General features: G+C 43.9%; 1 protein-coding gene across 1 annotated transcript; it reads right to left on the bottom strand.

Moving 5' to 3' along the window:
• Nucleotides 1–4,739: 4,739 nt before the first annotated feature.
• LOC127005593 (homeobox protein 5-like) lies at nt 4,740–19,958 on the bottom strand. The gene is made up of 5 exons (XM_050874543.1): nt 19,845–19,958; nt 17,028–17,878; nt 15,667–16,513; nt 14,741–14,823; nt 4,740–5,368 (listed from the first exon to the last, which is right to left on the bottom strand). The coding sequence occupies exons 2-5, from the start codon at nt 17,130–17,132 to the stop codon at nt 5,093–5,095; spliced, it is 1,311 nt and encodes a 436-aa protein (XP_050730500.1). The 5' UTR covers nt 17,133–17,878; nt 19,845–19,958; the 3' UTR covers nt 4,740–5,092.
• Nucleotides 19,959–20,531: the final 573 nt, after the last annotated feature.

Here is a 20,531-nt window from a genome sequence, read left to right as displayed (position 1 = left end):
TCCTAAACCTATTAACAGTGGTGTTCCACAGGGCTCTATCCTATCACCCACTCTCTTCCTGTTATTCATCAATGATCCTCTTTCCATAACAAATTGTCCTGTCCACTCATACGCCGACGATTCCACTCTGCATTATTCAACTTCTTTCAATAGAAGACCTTCTCAACAGGAAGTACATGACTCCAGACTGGAGGCTGCAGAACGCTTAACCTCAGACCTTGCTATCATTTCCGATTGGGGTAGAAGGAACCTTTTGTCCTTCAATGCCTCAAAAACTCGACACAATCTTCCAAACACCTATCCCCTATTCTTCGACAACACTCAGCTGTCACCTTCTTCAACACTAAATATCCTCGGTCTATCCTTAACTCAAAATCTTAACTGGAAACTTCACATCTCTCTCACTAAAACAGCTTCCTCGAGGTTGGGCGTTCTGTATCATCTCCGCCAGTTCTTCTCCCCCGCACAGTTGCTATCCATATTCAGGGGCCTTGTTCGCCCTCGTATGGGGTGGAGTGTGCATCTCAAGTGTGGGGGGGCTCCACTACACAGCTCTATTGGATAGAGTGGAGTCTAAGGCTCTTCGTCTCATCAGCTCTCCTCCTCTTACTGATAGTCTTCTACCACTTAAATTCCGTCGCGATGTTGCCTCTCTTTCTATCTTCTATCGATATTTTCACGCTGACTGCTTTTTTTATCTTTCTAACTGCATGCCTCCCCCCCTCCCGTGGCCCTAACGTGTATATATATATATATATATATATATATATATATATATATATATATATATATATATATATATATATATATATATATATATATATATATATATATATATATATATGCTCATGCCCACATAGTGCAATTGTTGGTATGCTCGCTGAGGGTTTTGCCTTCTCATGAGATAAAGACAGCTTGTATGTCTAAAGTATTTACGTATATTAAGTTATATGTAAATTTCTTTAGTAGTATCTTACATTGTCATGTCAAATTGGTAAATTGGCGTGGAAAATGTCACACCTCTGCCCAAGGAAGTCATTAGAAACTTTTGATGTTCATAGGCATCTACAAACCCTTCTGTGAGCAGGCCATTATGTATAGTACTGAGAATAACATAATTAATAAAAAAAACTTTTAAACCATAAATATTAATCATGCAGCCTATACATTTTGGCCTATTTTAGCCAAAAAAAAAAAAAAAAGAAATAAAAACCCGCAAAATCTCCTCCGAGTAATCTACTTATTGCTCATGAGTGACCTCGGGAATACGTACTTGTGCGAGTGCTCCTACGATTCTTTACCAGTACGGCCCCTGCTGCTGCCTGTTGGGGTTGTGTCCTGCTCCCGGGTGTGTGAGTGTGAGGTGAGGTGGAGGAGTCCAGCACGTGATCAGACCAGGGTGAATGCCTTGTTTTTTTTTTTTTTTTTTTTTTACAGCAAAGGAGACAGCTCAAGGGCACAAAAAAGTAAACATTAATAAAAAAAAGCCCGCTACTCGCTGCTCCTAAAAAGAATCCAAAGAGGTGGCCGAAAGATAGGTCAGTTTCGGGAGGAGAGGTGTCCTGATACCCTCCTCTTGAAAGAGTTCAAGTCGTAGGCAGGAGGAAATACAGATGAAGGAAGATTGTTCCAGAGTTTACCAGCGTGAGGGATGAAAGAGTGAAGATGCTGGTTAACTCTTGCATAAGGGGTTTGGACAGTATAGGGATGAGCATGCAGTTAGCAAGTTCAGAAGAGCAGTCAGCGTGGAAATATCGATAGAAGATAGAGAGGCAACATTGCGGCGGAATTTAAGAGGTAGAAGACTATCAGTATGAGGAGGAGAGCTGATGAGACGAAGAGCCTTTGCCTCCACTCTGTCCAGAAGAGCTGTGTGAGTGGAGCCCCCCCACACATGAGATGCATACTCCATACGAGGGCGGACAAGGCCCCTGTATATGGACAGCAACTGTGCAGGGGAGAAGAACTGGCGGAGACGGTACAGAACGCCCAGCCTCGAGGAAGCTGATTTAGTAAGAGATGAGATATGAAGTTTCCAGTCAGTTGAGATTTTGAGTTAAGGATAGACCGAGGATGTTTAGTGTTGAGGAAGGTGATAGCTGGGTGTTGTCAAAGAATAGGGGATAGTTGTTTGGAAGATTGTGTCGAGTGGATAGGTGGAGAAACTGTGTTTTTGAGGCGTTGAAGGACACCAGGTTCTTCTTGCCCCAATCGGAAATAATAGTAAGGTCTGAGGCTAAGCGTTCTGCAGCCTCCAGCCTTGAGTCGTTAAGTTCCTGAAGGGTGGGTCTTCTATTAAAAGAAGTTGAATAATGCAGAGTGGAATCATCGGCGTAGGAATGGATAGGACAGTTCGTTTTGGAAAGAAGATCATCAATGAACAACAGAAAAAGAGTGGGAGATAGGACAGAACCCTGTGGGACACCACTGTTAATAGATTTAGGGGAAGAACAGTGACCGTCTACCACGGCAGAAATAGAACGGTCAGAAAGGAAACTGGAGATAAAGGTACAGAGAGAAGGATAGAAACCGTAGGAGGGTAGTTTAGAAAGCAAAGATTTGTGCCAGACCCTATCAAAAGCTTTTGATATGTCCAGCGCAATAGCAAAAGTTTCACCGAAACGGCTAAGAGAGGATGACCAAGAGTCAGTTAAGAAGGCTAGGAGATCACCAGTAGAACGTCCCTTGCGGAACCCATACTGGCGATCAGATAGAAGGTCAGAAGTGGAAAGGTGCTTTTGAATCTTCCGGTTAAGGATTGATTCAAAAGCTTTAGATAGACAAGAAAGTAAAGCAATAGGACGGTAGTTTGAGGGATTGGAGCGGTCACCCTTCTTAGGTACAGGCTGTATGAAGGCATACTTCCAGCAAGAAGGAAAGGTAGATGTTGACAGGCAGAGGCGAAAGAGTTTGACCAGGCAGGGTGACAGCACGGAGGCACAGTTTTAAAGGACAATAGGAGGCACTCCATCAGGTCCATAAGCCTTCTGAGGATTGAGGCCAGAGAGCGCATAGAAAACATCATTTTGAAGAATCTTTATAACAGGCATAAAGGAGTCAGAGGGGATGAGTAGGAGGAATATGCCCAGAATCGTCCAGAGTGGAGTTTTTAGAAAAAGTTTGAGAGAAGAGTTCAGCCTTAGAGATAGATGAGACGGCAGTGTTGCCGTCAGGACTGAGGAGTGGAGGGAAAGATGAAGAAGTGAAGTTGGAGGAGATGTATTTGGCTAGATGCCAGAAGTCACGGGAAGAGTTAGAGAAAGCAAGGTTTTGACATTTTCTATTAATGAAAGAATTTTTGGTTAGTCGGAGAATAGATTTGGCACGATTTCGGGCAGAAATGTAAAGTTCATAATTAGCATTAGTTTGAAGGCTCTGGTATCTTTTGTGAGCTACCTCTATCATTGACAGCACGAGAACAAGCGTGATTAAACCAAGGCTTTTTAGCGTGAGGAGTAGAGAAAGAACGAGGAATGTATGCCTCCATTCCAGAGACAATCACCTCTGTGATGCGCTGAGCACACACAGAGGGTCTCTATCCTGGAAGCAATAATCATTCCACGGGAATCGGAAAAGTACATCCTCAGGTCGTCCCACCGAGCTGAAGCAAAATGCCAGAAGCATCGCCTCTTCGGTGGGTCCAGAGGGTGTACAGGAGCGATAGGACAGGATGCAGAAATAAGATTGTGATCGGAGGAGCCCAACGGAGAGAACAGTTTGACAGAATAAGCAGAAGGGTTTGAGGTAAGGAAGAGGTCTAGAATGTTGGGCCGATCTCCAAGACGGTCAGGAATACGTGTAGGGTGCTGGACCAACTGCTCTAGGTCGTTGAGGATAGCAAAGTTGTAGGCTTGTTCACCAGAATGGTCAGTGAAAGAGGATGAAAGCCAAAGCTGGTGGTGAACATTGAAATCTCCTAGGATGGAGATTTCAGCGAAGGGAGAGTGGGTCAAGATGTGCTCCACTTTAGAATTCAAATAGTCAAAGAATTTTACATAGTTGGTAGAGTTAGGTGAGAGATAAACAGCACAGATGTATTTAGTAATAGAATGACAGTGAAGTCTTAACCAGATGGTGGAAAATTCAGAAGAGTCAAGGTCGTGGGCACGAGAGCAAGTGATGTCGTTGCGCACGTAGGCGCAACATCCAGCTTTGGATTTAAATTTAGGATAGAGACAGAAGGAGGCAACAGAGTAGAGATTGCTGTCAGTAGCCTCAGAAACCTGTGTTTCGGTAAGGAAGAGAAGGTGAGGTTTAGAGGAGGAGAGATGATGTTCCACAGAATGAAAATTAGAGCGAAGACCGCGAATGTTGCAGAAATTGAGAAGAAAGAGGTTCGAGGAGTTATCAAGACACCTCTCGGGTCGGCAGCCAGAAGGGGAGTCCTCCCTGGGGGAATTTGTGGTCCCCCCCAGGCGGGGACTCCGAGGCTTGGTGTATGTGCGCCATTTTGAAATTTTAATTTTGGGAAAAGGTGTATATGTTGTGAGAATGTAGTGTGGTGTGGATAAAGAGAGGATCTGTCTTTAGAGAGCATGCTGAACTACTCTCCGGTGTTGGTGAGACAATAGGGAAACGGTTAGTGAGGACATGGGAAGGGTCTTTGGAGGGCTTCAGCTCCCTTCTCACCTCCCATATATACCTCACCGGGAGTGGCTTGCGCCCGTTCGGTAGGTGTCTTCCTACTGGTTAAGAGTCCTTTATACAGTGGATAATGTTGGTTAATGATATACACCAGATTATTATGATGCACGTTTCTTTAATGTTTTTTTTTCTGTTCATGTATTGTATATATTTTTTTAACTTCCTAGAAAAACAATAAACATTGATTTTATTTTCGCCGGTTCCTCTCTTCATCTGCCCTTTCCTCTTTATCTCTTATCTTGATTCTTTTTTTAAGTTGAGTAGTCGAACCGTGGAATTACATTTACTCAGGAAATATATCTATTTCTATCTTGTCTATAAACCTATGTTTAAATAGTTATCTATCTTATCTCTATCAATCTATCTACTTTATATATATGTCTTCTCTATGTAAATAACTATCTTCTTTCTATCTCTATCTATCTATGTACCTATCTGACTATTGTCATTACACCTGTACCGGTATCTCCGTCACATCCACGCCGTCCACCGTATAGTCCGTGATGGAACCTTCGGGTAGCAGAGGTTTGTTCAGCTCCACCTTGAGAGCGTGCATGTGCGACTTTACCACCGCCCACGTGTACAGGGACAGGATGAAGTAGGCGATGGAGAGCAGGAGGTGCGGGAGGGTCGTGAAGGGGAGAGGGACGAAGAGCGTGGCGAGGATGACAATGTTGTGAAAGCCCGTGAACGCCACCCAACCCTGGAGCAGTGACACGGAGTTCTGTAGGAGAGAGAGAGATTAATAGATAGATGGAGAGAGAGAGGCAGACATATACATTAAAGTCGTTGTAGGTAAAAGGATGATACTGTGGAAGCAAATGGACGCCACCCAGCCTTGCACAACTGGCAGGAGTTCTGAAGAGGAGAGAGAATTATATAGTTAGATATGGAGAGGGATAGATAGATAGAGGTAATGCAACAAATTATATAAAGCTGTTGTTGATATTTTTTTTTTTTACAACAAAGGAGGCAGCTCTAGGGCACAAAAAAAGGAAACAATAATTAAAAAAAAGCGCGCTACTCGCTGCTCCTAAAAAGAATCAAAAGTGGTGGCCGAAAGAGGGGTCAATTTCGGGAGGAGAGGTGTCCTGATACCCCCCTCTTGAAAGAGTTCAAGTCGTAGGCAGGAGGAAATACAGATGAAGGAAGATTGTTCCAGAGTTTACCAGCGTGAGGGATGAAAGAGTGAAGATGCTGGTTAACTCGTGCGTAAGGGATTTGGATAGTATAGGGGTAAGGATGAGTAGAAAGTCGGTAAGAGGAGGAGAGCTGATGAGACGAAGAGCCTCAGACTCCACTCTGTCCAAGAGAGCTGTGTGAGTGGAACCCCCCCACACGTGAGATGCATACTCCATACGAGGGCGGACAAGGCCCCTGTGTATGGATAGCAACTGTGCGGGGGAGAAGAACTGGCGGAGACGATACAGAACGCCCAACCTCGAGGAAGCTGATTTAGTGAGAGAGGAGATGTAAAGTTTCCAGTTAAGATTTTGAGTTAAGGATAGACCGAGGATGTTTAGTGTTGAAGATGGTGACAGCTGAGTGCTGTCGAAGAATAGGGAATAGGTGTTTGGAAGATTGTGTCGAGTTAATAGGTGGCGAAATTGGGTTTTTGAGGCATTGAAGGACACAAGGTTCATTTCACCCCAATCGGAAATAATAGTAAGGTCTGAGGTTAAGCGTTCTGCAGCCTCCAGCCTGGAGTCATGTAATTCCTGTTGAGTGGGTCTTCTGTTGAAAGAAGTTGAATAATGCAGAGTGGAGTCATCAGCGTATGAATGGACAGGACAGTTTGTTATGAAAAGAAGATCATTGATGAATAACAGGAAGAGAGTGAGTGATAGAACAGAGCCCTGTGGAACATCACTGTTGAGAGGTTTGGGGGAAGAACAGTGACCGTTTACCACAGCAGAGATAGGACGGCTGGAAAGGAAACTGGAGATAAAGGAACAGAGAGAAGGATAGAATCCGAAAGAGGGCAGTTTAGAAAGCAAAGACTTGTGCCAGACTCTATCGAAGGCTTTCGATATGTCTAGCGCAACTGAGAAAGTTTCACCGAAACGGCTAAGAGAGGATGACCAAGAGTCAGTTAAGAGAGCAAGAAGATCGCCAGTAGTACGCCCCTTGCGGAACCCATACTGGCGATCAGATAGAAGGTTAGAAGTGGAAAGGTGCAGAAGTGGGCGCGGTACTGAAAAATCGGTAGTGCGGTTGCGGTAGTGCGGTACTTTTTCCGGAGTAGTGCGGTTGCGGTAGTGCGGTCCCATTTTTTTCTTTCCCAGTGCGGTATGGTGTGTGGTACGTCGGTAGTGTTATTAAAAAAAAAAATACTTCAGTGTCTATCCTGGCTATCTAAACAAAGGACACCTGCTTGAAATAGTACACTGAAAAATCGGCCGGCACCACGGACGGGTCCGGGGTTGAAATGGCCGGCACCGCGCGGGTTAAAGAAGACTCGCAGTGTCGTAGTTTAGTCTGTCTATTTAGTATTTAATTTTGAACAATAAATGAAAAGTCAGAATGACTGAATCACTGATTCTGATGACTGATACCGATTGACTGATTGAGTCCGATTTACTGTAAAAAAAAAAAAAAAAAATCTGTAAGGATGTCGCGCTGCAAATGTCGTCTTCCGTAGTGTTCAAAGTACCGCAAAAAGTACCGCAGGATTTTTTAGTGCGGTCCGCGGTAGTGCAGTAGTTTCAGAAATTTTGCGGTAGTGCGGTACTTTTTTTGTGATGCGGTACTACCGCACTAAGTACCGCACTTGCCCTCCTCTGGAAAGGTGCTTTTGAATCTTCCGGTTAAGGATTGATTCAAAAGCTTTAGCTAGACAGGAAAGTAAAGCTATAGGGCGGTAGTTTGAGGGATTGGAACAAAGGCGTACTTCCTGCAGGAAGGAAAGGTAGATGTTGATAGGCAGAGGCGAAAGAGTTTGAGCAGGCAGGGTGTCATTACGGAGGCACAGTTTTTAAGGACAATAGGAGGCACTCCATCAGGTCCACAAGCCTTCTGAGAGTTGAGGCCAGAGAGGGCATAGAAAACATCATTCTTAAGAATCTTAATAACAGGCATGAAGGAGTAAGAGGTGGGATAAGTAGGAGGAATATGCCCAGAATCGTCCAGAGTGGAGTTCTTACAGAAAGTTTGAGTGAAGAGTTCAGCCTCAGAGATAGATGAGACGGCAGTGCTGCCGTCTGGGTTAAGAAGAGGAGGGAAAGAGGAAGAAGTGAAATTGTAGGAGATATTTTTGGCTAAGTGCCAGAAGTATCTGGAAGAATTAGAGAAAGCAAGGTGTTGACATTTGCTATGGATAAAGGAGTTTTTGGTAAGTCGAAGAATAGATCTGGCACGATTCCGGGCGGAAATGTAAAGATCATGGTTAGCGGGAGTTCGAAGGCTCTGGTACCTTTTGTGAGCTCCCTCTCTATCTTTGACAGCACGAGAACAAGCGTGATTAAACCAATGCTTTTTAGCATGAGGAGTAGAGAAAGTACGTGGAATGTATGCCTCCATTCCGGAGACAATCACCTCTGTGATGCGCTGAGCACACACAGAGGGGTCTCTATCCTGGAAGCAGTAATCATTCCAAGGGAAATCGGAAAAGTACATCCTCAGGTCGTCCCACCGAGCTGAAGCAAAATGCCAGAAGCATTCCCTCTTCGCTGGGTCCAGAGACTGTACAGGAGCGATAGGACAGGATACAGAAATAAGGTTGTGATCGGAGGAGCCCAACGGAGAGAACAGTTTGACAGAGTAAGCAGAAGGGTTAAGGTAAGGAAGAGGTCTAGTATGTTGGGCCGGTCTCCAAGACGGTCGGGAATAGGCTACGTGTAGGACGCTGAACCAACTGCTCTAGATCGTTGAGGAGAGCAAAGTTGTAGGCTTGTTCACCAGGCTGGTCAGTGAAAGAGGATGAAAGCCAAAGCTGGTGGTGAACATTGAAATCTCCCAAGATGGAGATTTCAGCGAAGGGAGAGAGGGTCAAGATGTGCTCCACTTTAGAGTTCAAATAGTCAAAGAATTTTACATAGTAGAGTTAGGTGAGAGATAAACAGCACAGATGTATTTAGTAATAGAATGACAATGAAGTCTTTGCCAGATGGTGGTGGTGGTCTCGTGGTCACGAGAGCAAGTGATGTCGTTGCGCACGTAGACGCAACATCCAGCTTTGGATTGAAATTTAGGATAGAGATAGTAGGAGGGAACAGAGTAGAGATTGCTGTCAGTAGCCTCAGAAACCTGTGCTTCAGTGAGGAAAAGAAGGTGAGGTTTAGAGGAGAAGAGCTGTTGTTCCACAGAATGAAAATTAGAACGAAGACCGCGAATGTTGCAGAAATTGATAAGAAAGAGGTTCAAGTAGTTATCAACACACCTCTCAAGTCGGCAGCCAGACGGGGAGTCCTTCCTGGGGGAGTTTGTGGTCCCCTCCCCCCAGGCGGGGACTCCGAGGCATGGTTATGGTTCGCCATCTTGAATTTTGAATTTTGGGAAAAGGTGTGTATGTTGTGTGAATGTAGTGTGCCCATGGTGTGGATAGAGAGAATATCTGTCTTTAGAGAGCATGCTGAACTACTCTCGGGTGTTGATGAGACAATAGGGAAACGGTTAGTGAGGACATGGGAAGGGTCTTTGGAGGGCTTCAGCATTCTCCTCGCTTCCCATATATACCTCACCGGGAGTGGCTTGCGCCCGCTCGATAGGTGTTTTCCTTCCTACTCCAGCTAATAGGATGACGATGTTTATTTACTCACTTATCTATTTGTTTATTTTCATTTCCTCTTTGAAAACTGTGAAGCTGACGAGGGTAGTAAAATTTTGAGAAAAGGGAGAGGAAGCGAGGAAACACACACACACACACACACACACACACACACACACACACACACACACACACACACACACACACACACACACACACACACACACGGCCCGGTAGCTCAGTGGATAGAGCGTCTGCCTCACAACCAGAAGGACCGGGGTTCGATTCCCCGGCCGGGACGTAAGGCGAGGAGTTGTGACCTCGTTGTCGCGGTGTGTTGTGTGTGAGTGGTCTCAGTCCGACCCAAAGATCGGAGAGAGACCCGCAGCAGACCAAGAGGTGAATTACACACACACACACACACACACACACACACACACACACACACACACACACACACACACACACACACACATCTCCTCCCCCCCCACACACCCTTTTCCCATTGGCATTGGTTTAATGAATCAAAGTAGTAATTTCTTTTCCTATTTTTCTTAGATTTTACGTGAAACCGAGATTGTAGTAATTATAATGCTAGGAAGGTAAAAGCTGTGGGACATAAGCTAAAATTGCGCGTGGCCTCGGTGCTCACATCCTTCACGTTGGCCCTTGAATGATGGATGCCGTGAAGCCGGATACACACTCCCTCTACGTTTATGAGGATTAGACAACCTGCTTAACGATAACAAAAATTACCGATATCTATAAATTTACAAGAAACAACTACAAACAACAGGAAGGAAGGAAGGACGTAAATAATATTATCATGAAACTGTAAATACCATGAAAATATACGTAAATCTATTTTTTCTTCGGCGGGGGCACTAAAAGAAAGGAGATATCGGTATTTTTGTCATGCCACGTCATCACTTGCCTACAGATTATATAAAAAAAATACCTACTCCTGGTGCTACTTCCACATGTATCCTTAGTTGTATAATCACCCTCTGTACTGCCTGGGGGTTGGGATGGCATGCTCCTCGCCTCCTCCCTTCTCCTTTGTTGTTTACTTGTAACAATAAACTATCAATCAATCAATCAATCAAAACAACAGGGAGGAATGACGTATATATTAATGGGTCAGTTTTAGTAAAGTCCCAATACAGCAAGTTTGTAAGCTCCCCAACCAACCAAACACAAAATAATACTACGAAATTTCCTTATTGGCTATAGTGTTTGGCGTTGATATAAAAAAAGAAGGAAACTCGAACATAAAACCACACCACAGGAAATCTCATTAGTGTCTGGTATTGAGTAGAAAAAACGGATCATTGTGGAGAATATACTTTGGTTTGGGCGCTTATATAATGTTATCATGAAACTGGAATTATCATGAAACTTTACGGGAATAAGTTTTGGGGTGGGGGGCTCTAAAGTAAAAGAAAAGCGGCATAGTAATTAGTTAAAGCCAGGAGCAGCAAGTAGCGGGCTTTTTTTTATATTGTTCCCTTTTCTGTGCCCTTGTGCTGTCTCCTTTGCTGTAAAAAAAAAAGTGTTGTTTTAATATTTATTTGAACTAACATTTTTCTTATCTTTATAGCCGCGCTCACTACAGCCCTCATGAGAGCCACTGTTGTTACTCCTCCCATAAACCTTTGCCTCATAACTCGGGCGTTTCCTTTTTCATAAACATCTGTCCTGGCGGGTGAGAGATTTAGGAGGAGAGGAAAGCACACACATACGCACACACACACACACACACACACACACACACACACACACACACACACACACACACACACACACACACACACACACACACACACACACACACACACGGTGACGCATCCACCCTTGACTTTTTGGCTGACTGACAGATGTGCTTGTGAACGTGATTTTGATTACACTATATTTTTTTTCAGCCTGAATTAGAATGTTTTTTTTTATTTTATTTACTTAGAATATATATTTTTTCACCTTAATGAGTTAGAATATAGTTTTTTCACCTTTCTTTTTTATCTTCTTCTTCTGATACTCATTCTTCTTCTTCTTCTTCTTCTTCTTCTTTTTCGAATATGTTTTTTTTAACCTTAATTAATATTTCTTCGTCACTTGTAAACCGCAACTATTGATTGATTGATTTACCTGTAGCTCAAGGCGTTCAAGGTGGCGACGTCTGTACTACACGGAGCAAGGCAGCTAATATTTCACACACACACACACACACACACACACACACACACACACACACACACACATGCCTCGAGCGCTCGTCACACACAAACAGTTTACATCGTTCACCGCTGACTGCGATAAATATGCCAAGGGAACGAAGGAAGGGAGGAAGGAGGAAAAAATAACTCACCGCGAGTCTTGGGTTTTGTCTTTCCGAGTGTTTCAGGACGGATGGCTTTGTTATAAGAGTCTGAATTTTATATTGAACAGAGTACTGCATTCGACTTTCTACTCTGGCTCATCCCTATACTGTCCAAATCCTTTATGCAAGATTTAGCCAGAATCATCAGTCTTTCATCCCTTGCACTGGTAAACTCTGGAACAACCTTTCTCCTTCTGTATTTCCTGTTGCCTACGACCCTACGACTTGAACTCTTTCAAGAGGAGAGTATCGAGACATCTCTCCTCTCGAAATTGATCTCTCTTTTGGCCACTCTTCTAAACTCTTTTTTTTTTATATAGGGGCAGTGTTTAGCGGGCTTCTTCTTTTCTTAATATTACATTTTTTTGCCCTTGAGCTGCTTCCTTTACTGTAAAAAAATAGAATATACGTAGAAGTGATGAATATGTAAATGTAACTCGGTGTACCTAAATGTGAAAACAAGGTAATGCCGTTTATTGCTGTCATTTCTTGTCCTGCCTCGTAACTAATAAAGAAAAGAAAGAAAATAATATGGTGTATAATAATTTAATTCATAAAGATTTATCAGTTACCTTCACCATACGCCTCCGTGGTGGAGTGGCTAGCGTTCCTAACTACGAATTTATGGGCCTGGGTTCGAATCTCGGTCTGGGTATAGTCGGTGCGCTGCCCTGCGAGCTGCTCATCCTTCCTTTCGTTATGGTCGATAAGTGTGTATACCTGGGGAGACCTGGGGAAGGTAAACCGTGGTATCCCGGATGTCACTCTGGCCCTGTGTCGGGTTAAGGGTTCTCTCCCACCACAGACTCAACGGGCCAACATGACGGAGATGAGCACCGCCGCCACGCGCAGCTATAGCATATTCTCCGAACTTAACCTTACCTTATCTCCACAAAACAACAAACAAAATATTAAAAACTAGTACCAAACGAGCGTCTTTCTTCTGTTTTATCTATATTTACATCACTTCATGACAGACTGATGCCCTCCTTATTTTTACTTCTTCCAAGGCTCACATAACATTAACCATAAAAAAAGAAAAAAATATTGAAAAAATGACCAAACGAGGGTCTTTCTTCTGTTTTATCTATATTTACATCGCTTCATGGCAGACTGATGCCCTCCATACTTTACTTCTTCCAAGGCTCTCGTAACACTGACTATAAAAGCAAACAAAAAAAGAAAAAAATATTGAAAAAAATGACCGAACGAGCGTCTATCTTCTGCTTTATCTATTTTTACATAACTTCATGACAGACTGATCCCCTCGTTTTTTATTACTTCTTTCAAGGCTCACGTGACACCAACTAAAAAAAAACACACACACGCAAAAAAAAAGCATCATTCTTCTTCCCGGCCCCCCCCCCCCCCCCCCCGTGTTGGAGCCCCGCCAGTCCTGTCCGTGCAGACGTAACGACGAACCTTTCTCACCTGTCCCTTTCGTCGCTCGCTCGGCCGTATCTGAGCCAAGGGCGGCATGTGCAGTACGTAGCCATGGCGTGTGTTGGCTATGCGATTAATGCGGTCATAGTATTGTTGTCGTTATTATTATTAGAAGTAGTAGTAGTAGTAGCGGTTGTGATAGTAGTATTTGGATTAGCTTGCCCTCGAGTATCATTGCATATACTATAATACTACACATAACGAAACCATTTGTATATTTATTGTGTGTGTGTGTGTGTGTGTGTGTGTGTGTGTGTATTTCATGTCTACCTATCTATCTGCCTGTCTGTTTATCTGGCCATCTATCTTTCTATCTATCTATCTTTCTATCTCTTTTGGTGAGGGGCTGGTCCTATATCAGAGTGAGGTGTTCGGCGGCCTCCACCTCCCCAAGCCAATTCAAGCTTTCCCTTCTATTCGTTTTTGCTTCCTCTCTTTCTTAGATGAGATGTGATACGTTAACTTTATTTCAGTAGTAGTCGTAGTAGTTTTAGTAGTAGTAGTAGTAGTAGTAGTAGTGGAAGTAGTAGTAATGGAAAATAAGTAGTTAGAGAGAGATAAATACCTGAAAGTAGCCAATGAATAAATGTCTTGTATAATCTTCTTTTTACATATACTAAGAATGTTAAAACAGACCGTATATACACTACTGTAGATTAATAAAATTTTTTGGCAAGAACAATTTCATTCATTTTCCGTTAATTTCAGGAACTCCGTATCAATATAAAATCCATGAAAAGGTTTACACTCTGAAACCTTCTTTGTGTGTGTGTGTGTGTGTGTGTGTGTGTGTGTGTGTGTGTGTGTATGTGTGTGTGTGTGTGTGTCGATATTTACGAGCGTCAGCGGGCCAGGTAGCTACAGGAATGAGGTTATGAGGTTGTGTTGTGTTTACGCTATATAATCTTTGTTTACCCGGGGAAGCAGGCGCCGGATGACCCTGAAATTCAAAGACCCATATTCTCAAACATTTCGGGGCTTACTAAGGCTGGTATTTTAAGACACTTTCGCTTCTCACATCAGCCATTTCTAGAGATCAAAAGAGGGGGTCAATCGGGTTATAGTTAGTGTATTTTTAGGTTCACGGTGCAGAGGAAGGGCTACACTACCACCAGGGTTATAAAACTACCCTTGGAAATGCCCACAACTCCTATGAAAGCCTTGTCAAATATGTGAACTTGGGGGACAAAGTGTTTTAAAATACGACCCTTACCCACACCCAAAATTGATAAGGCTTTCGTCGAGGTTGTTGTGGGGGTGAGTATTTCCATGGGTAGTTTCGTGAGCCTAGTGATCCTTTGTGACCTTTTTAAATAGTTATTGTGAGAGCCGAAAAATTGGAGGCGTAAAAATATCCTTCCAAATCCTCCTCCTCCTCCTCCTCCTCTTCTTCCTCCTTCTTGATTAATATTATTCTCTTGTTTTTCCCCCATGATTTTTCCTCCTATTTTCTTTCGTTCTCCTCCTATTCCATTAATCTTTCTCTTTGTGTTGTTCGTCTCGCTCCACTTTTTACTACTACTACTACTACTACTACTACTACTACTACTACTTCTACTACTACTACTCACCGTGAAGGAGCCCACCACCACGCACAAAGACAGGATTCCGTAGATTCCCGAGTAGGCGATTAAAAGACATGCCACCAACACCACTGTCGGAGAGAAAGAAAACGGGAAATTAATACAAAGAAAGTGGGAAATAAATCAATTGCCTACTACTACTACTACTACTACTACTACTACTACTACTACTACTGCTACTACAATATATAAAAAAACAGCAAGGAAGAGGAAAAATGATAAAAAATGGCGAAAAATAATAAAAGGATTGAAAAGAATAGCGAAAAAATGACGAGAGAGAGAGAGAGAGCGAGAGAGAGAGAGAGAGAGAGAATACAGAAGCATCTTATATATAGACTCCATGTGAGTAGAATCTCTCTCTCCCTCTCTCTCTCTCTCACACACACACACACACACACACACACACACACACATGGGGATGGTGATGTGGGGGGAAGGGGGAGGGGGTGTTGCGATTTAGTAGTGGTGGTGTTGATGGTGCAAGAGGAGGTACGAGTAGGGTGGTGATGGTGGAGGTGATGAGTGATTAAAATGGAGTCGATTTCAAGGGTAATTTTTGTGGTGATGGTGGTGTTGATACCTTTTGGCAGCGGAGATGATGGTGCTAATGGCGGTGATGATAGTGGTGGTAATGGTGATAATGATAGTGATACTGATTGTAATGGCTGGGAAACACACACACACACACACACACACACACACACACACACACACACACACACACACACCTCTTCTTCCGAAATTGACCTCTCTTAACCACTCATTCTCTTTTTTTTTTTTTAATTGAGCAACCTCGAGCGAACTTTTTTTTTTGTTTCTGTATTTGTTTTTTTGCCCTTGAGCTGCCTCCCTTACCGTAAACACACACACACACACACACACACACACACACACACACACACACACACACTTACGTTTCCCCTCGCTGTAGACGCCTAGCACCTCCGTCTCAGGTCCAGGTAGCCAATGACAGGTGAAGTTGTTGCTGTTCGTGCCATTACTGACGTCCTCCTCCTCGATGCTGTTCAACGTGCAACCCTTGGAAGCTGCAGTGCTGTTGTTGTTGTTGTTGTTGTTGTTGTTGTTGTTGGTGGTGGTGGTAGTGGTGGTGTTGCTGTTGCTATCGCTACTACTGTTGCTGTTGGTGGTGATGGTGGTGGTGTTGGTATTGTTGTTCCTATTTTCATTGTAGGTGTTTATGATTCTATTGTTGTTTTCCCTGTTTTTGTCGTTTCTCCTTCCCCTCCTCCTCACTCTCCCTTCACTGTTCTCCTCCTCTTCCTCCTCCTTCTCCGCCTCCTCGTCTCGTTGTTCTTCCCTCATCACCTTTCTCTCCGCATCATCACCACCGCCACCACCATCATCACTCACTGTCATCAATACCGCCGCCGCTGTCTTCTCTTCACCACCACCATCATCACCACCACCACCTCCGCTGCTGTCCATCACCACCATTTTCCTTCTTACATCACCATCACTACGACGCACCATCACTCCTTTGTCATTTTCACCACCATCATCACCACCACCACCGATGTCTCTCACCACCACGTTACTATCCCGGGCTTCCTCATCACCATTATCATCACCAATCACCTCGTTGACAGTTCCGAAAAGGTCAGAGGAGGAGGTGTCATCTGGAAGTGTGATGACGATGGTGTTAATGGTGTTGATGTCCGTGGTGGTGGTGGTGGTGGTGATGTTCTCGGTGCATGTCACTATCATCATCACCCCGCAGGTCACCATCAGCGACTGCCACAGCTGTTAGGGGAGAAAGAGAATTGGTAGTAGTAGTAGTAGTAGTAGTAGTAGTAGTAGTACAAGCATGTACCTACAGACAAACAGACAGACGGATCACAATAACATAACCACGGACAGACAGACAGACAGACAGAGAAAGGACCACAAGCTCATATACTCACAGACAAACAGACAGACATACAGACAGAGAGAGAACAACAAGCATATACCTACAGAAAGACAGACAGACAGACACAGAAAAGACCACAATAACATAACCCAGACAGACAGACAGACAGGGAGAAAGACAAAGGACCACAACCACATATACCTACAGAAAGACACATTCAGCACTCCCCTCTCCCTTCCCTCTCACCTCCCATTCCCTTTTCCTTCCCCCTCTCTCTCTCTCCCTCCCTTCCCTCTCTCTCTCCCTCTCCCTCCCTTTCCTCTCTCCTCCCATTCCCTCTTCCGTCCCCCTCTCTCTCTCCCTCCCTTCCCTCTCTCTCTCCCTCTCCCTCCCACACAAACCTACCAGACACAGAACCCCGATGGTGATGGCTCCAGTTCTCAGCGACCACCGAAGACAGCAGTTATCGGTGGACCAGTAGTCGAGGTTGGCACGCGTTGCCATATACATCCTTGTGGTTAGGTGGGTGACGGAGTGGCTGGGCGGGAGGCTGATGGGGTGAATTTGTGGGTGAATGATGGCTGACTGGTTGACTGACTGACTGAATGGGTGACTGGCTGACTGACTGGTTGACTGACTTACTGATTACCTGAGTTCTCGGTTGGTTGAATGAGTGTTGGATGACTTGCTGGCTGACTTGGTGGCTAGCTGATTGACTGAGTGCCTGACTGATTGACTGAGTGCCGGACTGATTGGAGGACTGTCTAACTACTGACTGGTGTTATTTGGCTTGAACATTTGTGGGGTGTAAGTGGATGGACTGACTGACTGACTGACTGATTAAATGATTGGTTGACGGGACCCTTCTAAAAATCTTCTGTTTCTTAGCGGATTATTTTTTCTATTCATCACTTCATCATCATCATCATCATCATCATTATCATTATTAACATTTTTATCGTTCGCAGACAACTTATTAATTTTCAACTATTTTTTTTGTTCACTGCCTAATCACATTCACTATCATCTTTGTCGTCGTTATTTTCACCATCATCATCATCATCGTCATCATCTTCATTGTCACTCTTCGTCATCGTCGCCAGCACTATCACTTGTCAAAATATTAACTATCATGTTCTTTCTCGTGATCATTGTTGTTGTTGTTGTTGTTGTTGTTGTTGTTGTTGTTGTTGTCTTCCTCGTCCTCTTTGATCGTGATTTGCTGGTTGTTGGATTTTTTTTTTTTCCTTTGTTGTCTGAAATTGAAAAAATCGTATTATTGTTATTATTATTATTATTATTATTATTATTATTATTATTATTATTATTATTATTATTATTATTATTATTATTATTATTATCATTATTATTATTATTATTTTTATCGACTGTTGCACATTATAAACAGCAGTTATTTTTTCCCCTTTTCGTTGGCCTGTAGCTGAACGAAGAAGGAGGAGGAGGAGGAGGAGGACGAGGAGGAGGAGGAGAAGGAGAAGGAGGAGGAGGAGGAGGAGGAGAAGACGGAGGAGGACGAGGAAGAGGAGGAGGAGGAGGAGTTGGAGGAGGAGAAGACGGAGAACGAAAAAAGATAAGGAAGAGAAATGCCAAAATTAGAAAGAAGAGTAGGAGGAAGAGGAGGAGGAGGAGGAGGAGGAAGAGGAGGAAGAGGAGGAGGAGGAGGAGGAGTAGGAGGAGGAGGAGTTCTTTTTATACGATTTTATTATTCTCTTCCCTTTACTATTAAATCAGCTTCTTCCTCCTCCTCCTCCTCCTCCTCCTCCTCCTCCTCCTCCTACTCATTATGCTTCTGTTTATGCTTCTCAATCAACAACAACAACAACAACAAAAAAAAAAACGATCACCACAACCACTAAAACCTTAAACTGAGAAAGGTTTGGCTACGAAAACAGGAAGAGAGAGAGAGAGAGAGAGCTGCGATGCCGTCTAAAGGGCACAATTCTCCCTAGTTTGTTTCATCTCTCTCTCTCTCTCTCTCTCTCTCTCTCGCTCTCGCTCTCTCTCTCTCTCGTGGAAGATGCGTGCTACCGTAAGACGAAAGACGAAGGAAGAGAAGACGGAGGAGGAAGAGGAGGAGGAGGAGGAGGAGGAGGAGGAGGAGGAGGAGGAAGAAGAGGAGGTTTGTGTAGCAAGCTTGTGCGGGTTGGTTCCTTTCTTATTTTAGACAGTACGAAGTTACTTGGCCTGAGTGAGTGTCTTTCTTTCTCTTATTCATATTATAGTTATTGGCGCTGCCGAGAGAGAGAGAGAGAGAGAGAGAGAGAGAGAGAGAGAGGTTTGTGCTTTCCTTCTGCTTTCGTCCCAACTTTTTTGTTACACTTTTTTGATAACTTCTCCTCCTCCTCCTCCTCCTCCTCCTCCTCCTCCTCCTCCTCCATGTCTAGTCTGTTCTTTACTCAGACGGTGAATTCATCAACTCACTGACCCAAAGCGCTCTCTCTCTCGCTCTCTCTCTCTCTCTCTCTCTCTCTCTCTCTCTCTCTCTCTCTCTCTCTCTCTCTCTCTCTCTCTCTCTCTCTCAGTGAAGTAATAGTCTGCCAATCCTTTCAAAATCACATAATTTCCACCACCATCACCACCACCACCACCACCACCACCATCATTACCACCACCACCACGCATAACTTCCCTCGTCTTCATCACCACTCTCATCACCATGACTAATCATCACCAACCACACCCCCCCACACTCAAGCTCTACCTTTCACCTTCACCACCACCACCACCACCACGTGACAATATTTTTAAGGAAATTTATAGTTTAGTTGAAAATACAAATGAAGTGTTTTTTTTTTCTTTTCTCCTACTGCATCACACACTCGCTACTTTTGTTCATCACCACTAGAATTCATCACCACCAATGTTCATCACCACCAGTGTTCATCACCACCAAAGTTCATCACCACCAGAATCCGTTACCATCATTTTCATCACCACATTCGACGAATTAACAACAGCCTCAAGACAGTTCATCACCACCACCACCTCCACCACCACCATCACCACCAGCGTCACCATTCATCATCCGCCTACATACCTCACAAACAACTGAAGTGTCATCCATTATTAACGCTCATCACCAACGTTCATCACCACCACTGCCTATCACCACCACCACCACCATACTGTCTCGGCGCCACTATTATCATCAAGCCTACCTCACCACTACCATCACCACTATAACCACCACCACTGTCTCACCACCACCATCAACACCGCTAAAGCCAAAAGGAAGTGTCCGTACGAGACTAAAGGTGGGACCAAACTAAACCCTGCCAGGTGTGTGTGTGTGTGTGTGTGTGTGTGTGTGTGTGTGTGTGTGTGTGTGTGTAAGCGCGCCCCCTCTGAAGGCGTGCCAAGGTGTGTGGGTGCCAACTTGCTGCCCCTACTGATGATGATGATGATGATGATGCGACTGTCACTATGGTACTTCGGTGAACCCTGTGTTTGTGTGTGTGTGTGTAGGTCACTGAGTGTTTTCATTATCATTATTATTATTATTGTTGTGTTATTATTATTATTTTTCTTCAGGTGGTGCCTATAATGCTGGTAGGCTGTCTTGAGGGGCCACTTAAACGACCCCAATCTGTTAGTGGTGCATTTACTTAGACTTATATATATAGTCTCTCTCTCTCTCTCTCTCTCTCTCTCTCTCTCTCTCTCTCTCTCTCTCTCTCTCTCTATCTATCTATCTATCCTTATCTATTATCTCCTTCTTCCAAGAGCGAGCACACGGTCATGTTTTATTCTGCATACGTGAGTGTCTTTCTATTATCTCTCCTTCCTATCTCCTTCCTTCCCGTTATCTTCTTACTGTAATCATTCTTTTTTCTTCCTCTTAATTCCATCTAAAGAGAACAGTGTTGGCAGTAGTAGTAGTAGTAGTAG

This window comes from Eriocheir sinensis, chromosome 3 (genome assembly GCF_024679095.1).
Source record: "Eriocheir sinensis breed Jianghai 21 chromosome 3, ASM2467909v1, whole genome shotgun sequence".
In the NCBI taxonomy this organism is placed as follows: Eukaryota; Metazoa; Arthropoda; class Malacostraca; order Decapoda; family Varunidae; genus Eriocheir; species Eriocheir sinensis.
This window is presented reverse-complemented; position numbering and strand designations above follow the sequence as displayed.

Excerpts from the sequence above, each read along its gene's own strand:
- LOC127005593 (XM_050874543.1), bottom strand. The coding sequence starts at position 17,132 with ATGTATATGGCAACGCGTGCCAACCTCGACTACTGGTCCACCGATAAC. Across the intron at positions 16,514-17,027 it reads CCATCGGGGTTCTGTGTCTG|CTGTGGCAGTCGCTGATGGT; the intron begins GTAGGTTTGTGT and ends CTCCCCTAACAG. Across the intron at positions 14,824-15,666 it reads CGTCTACAGCGAGGGGAAAC|TGGTGTTGGTGGCATGTCTT; the intron begins GTAAGTGTGTGT and ends TCTCTCCGACAG.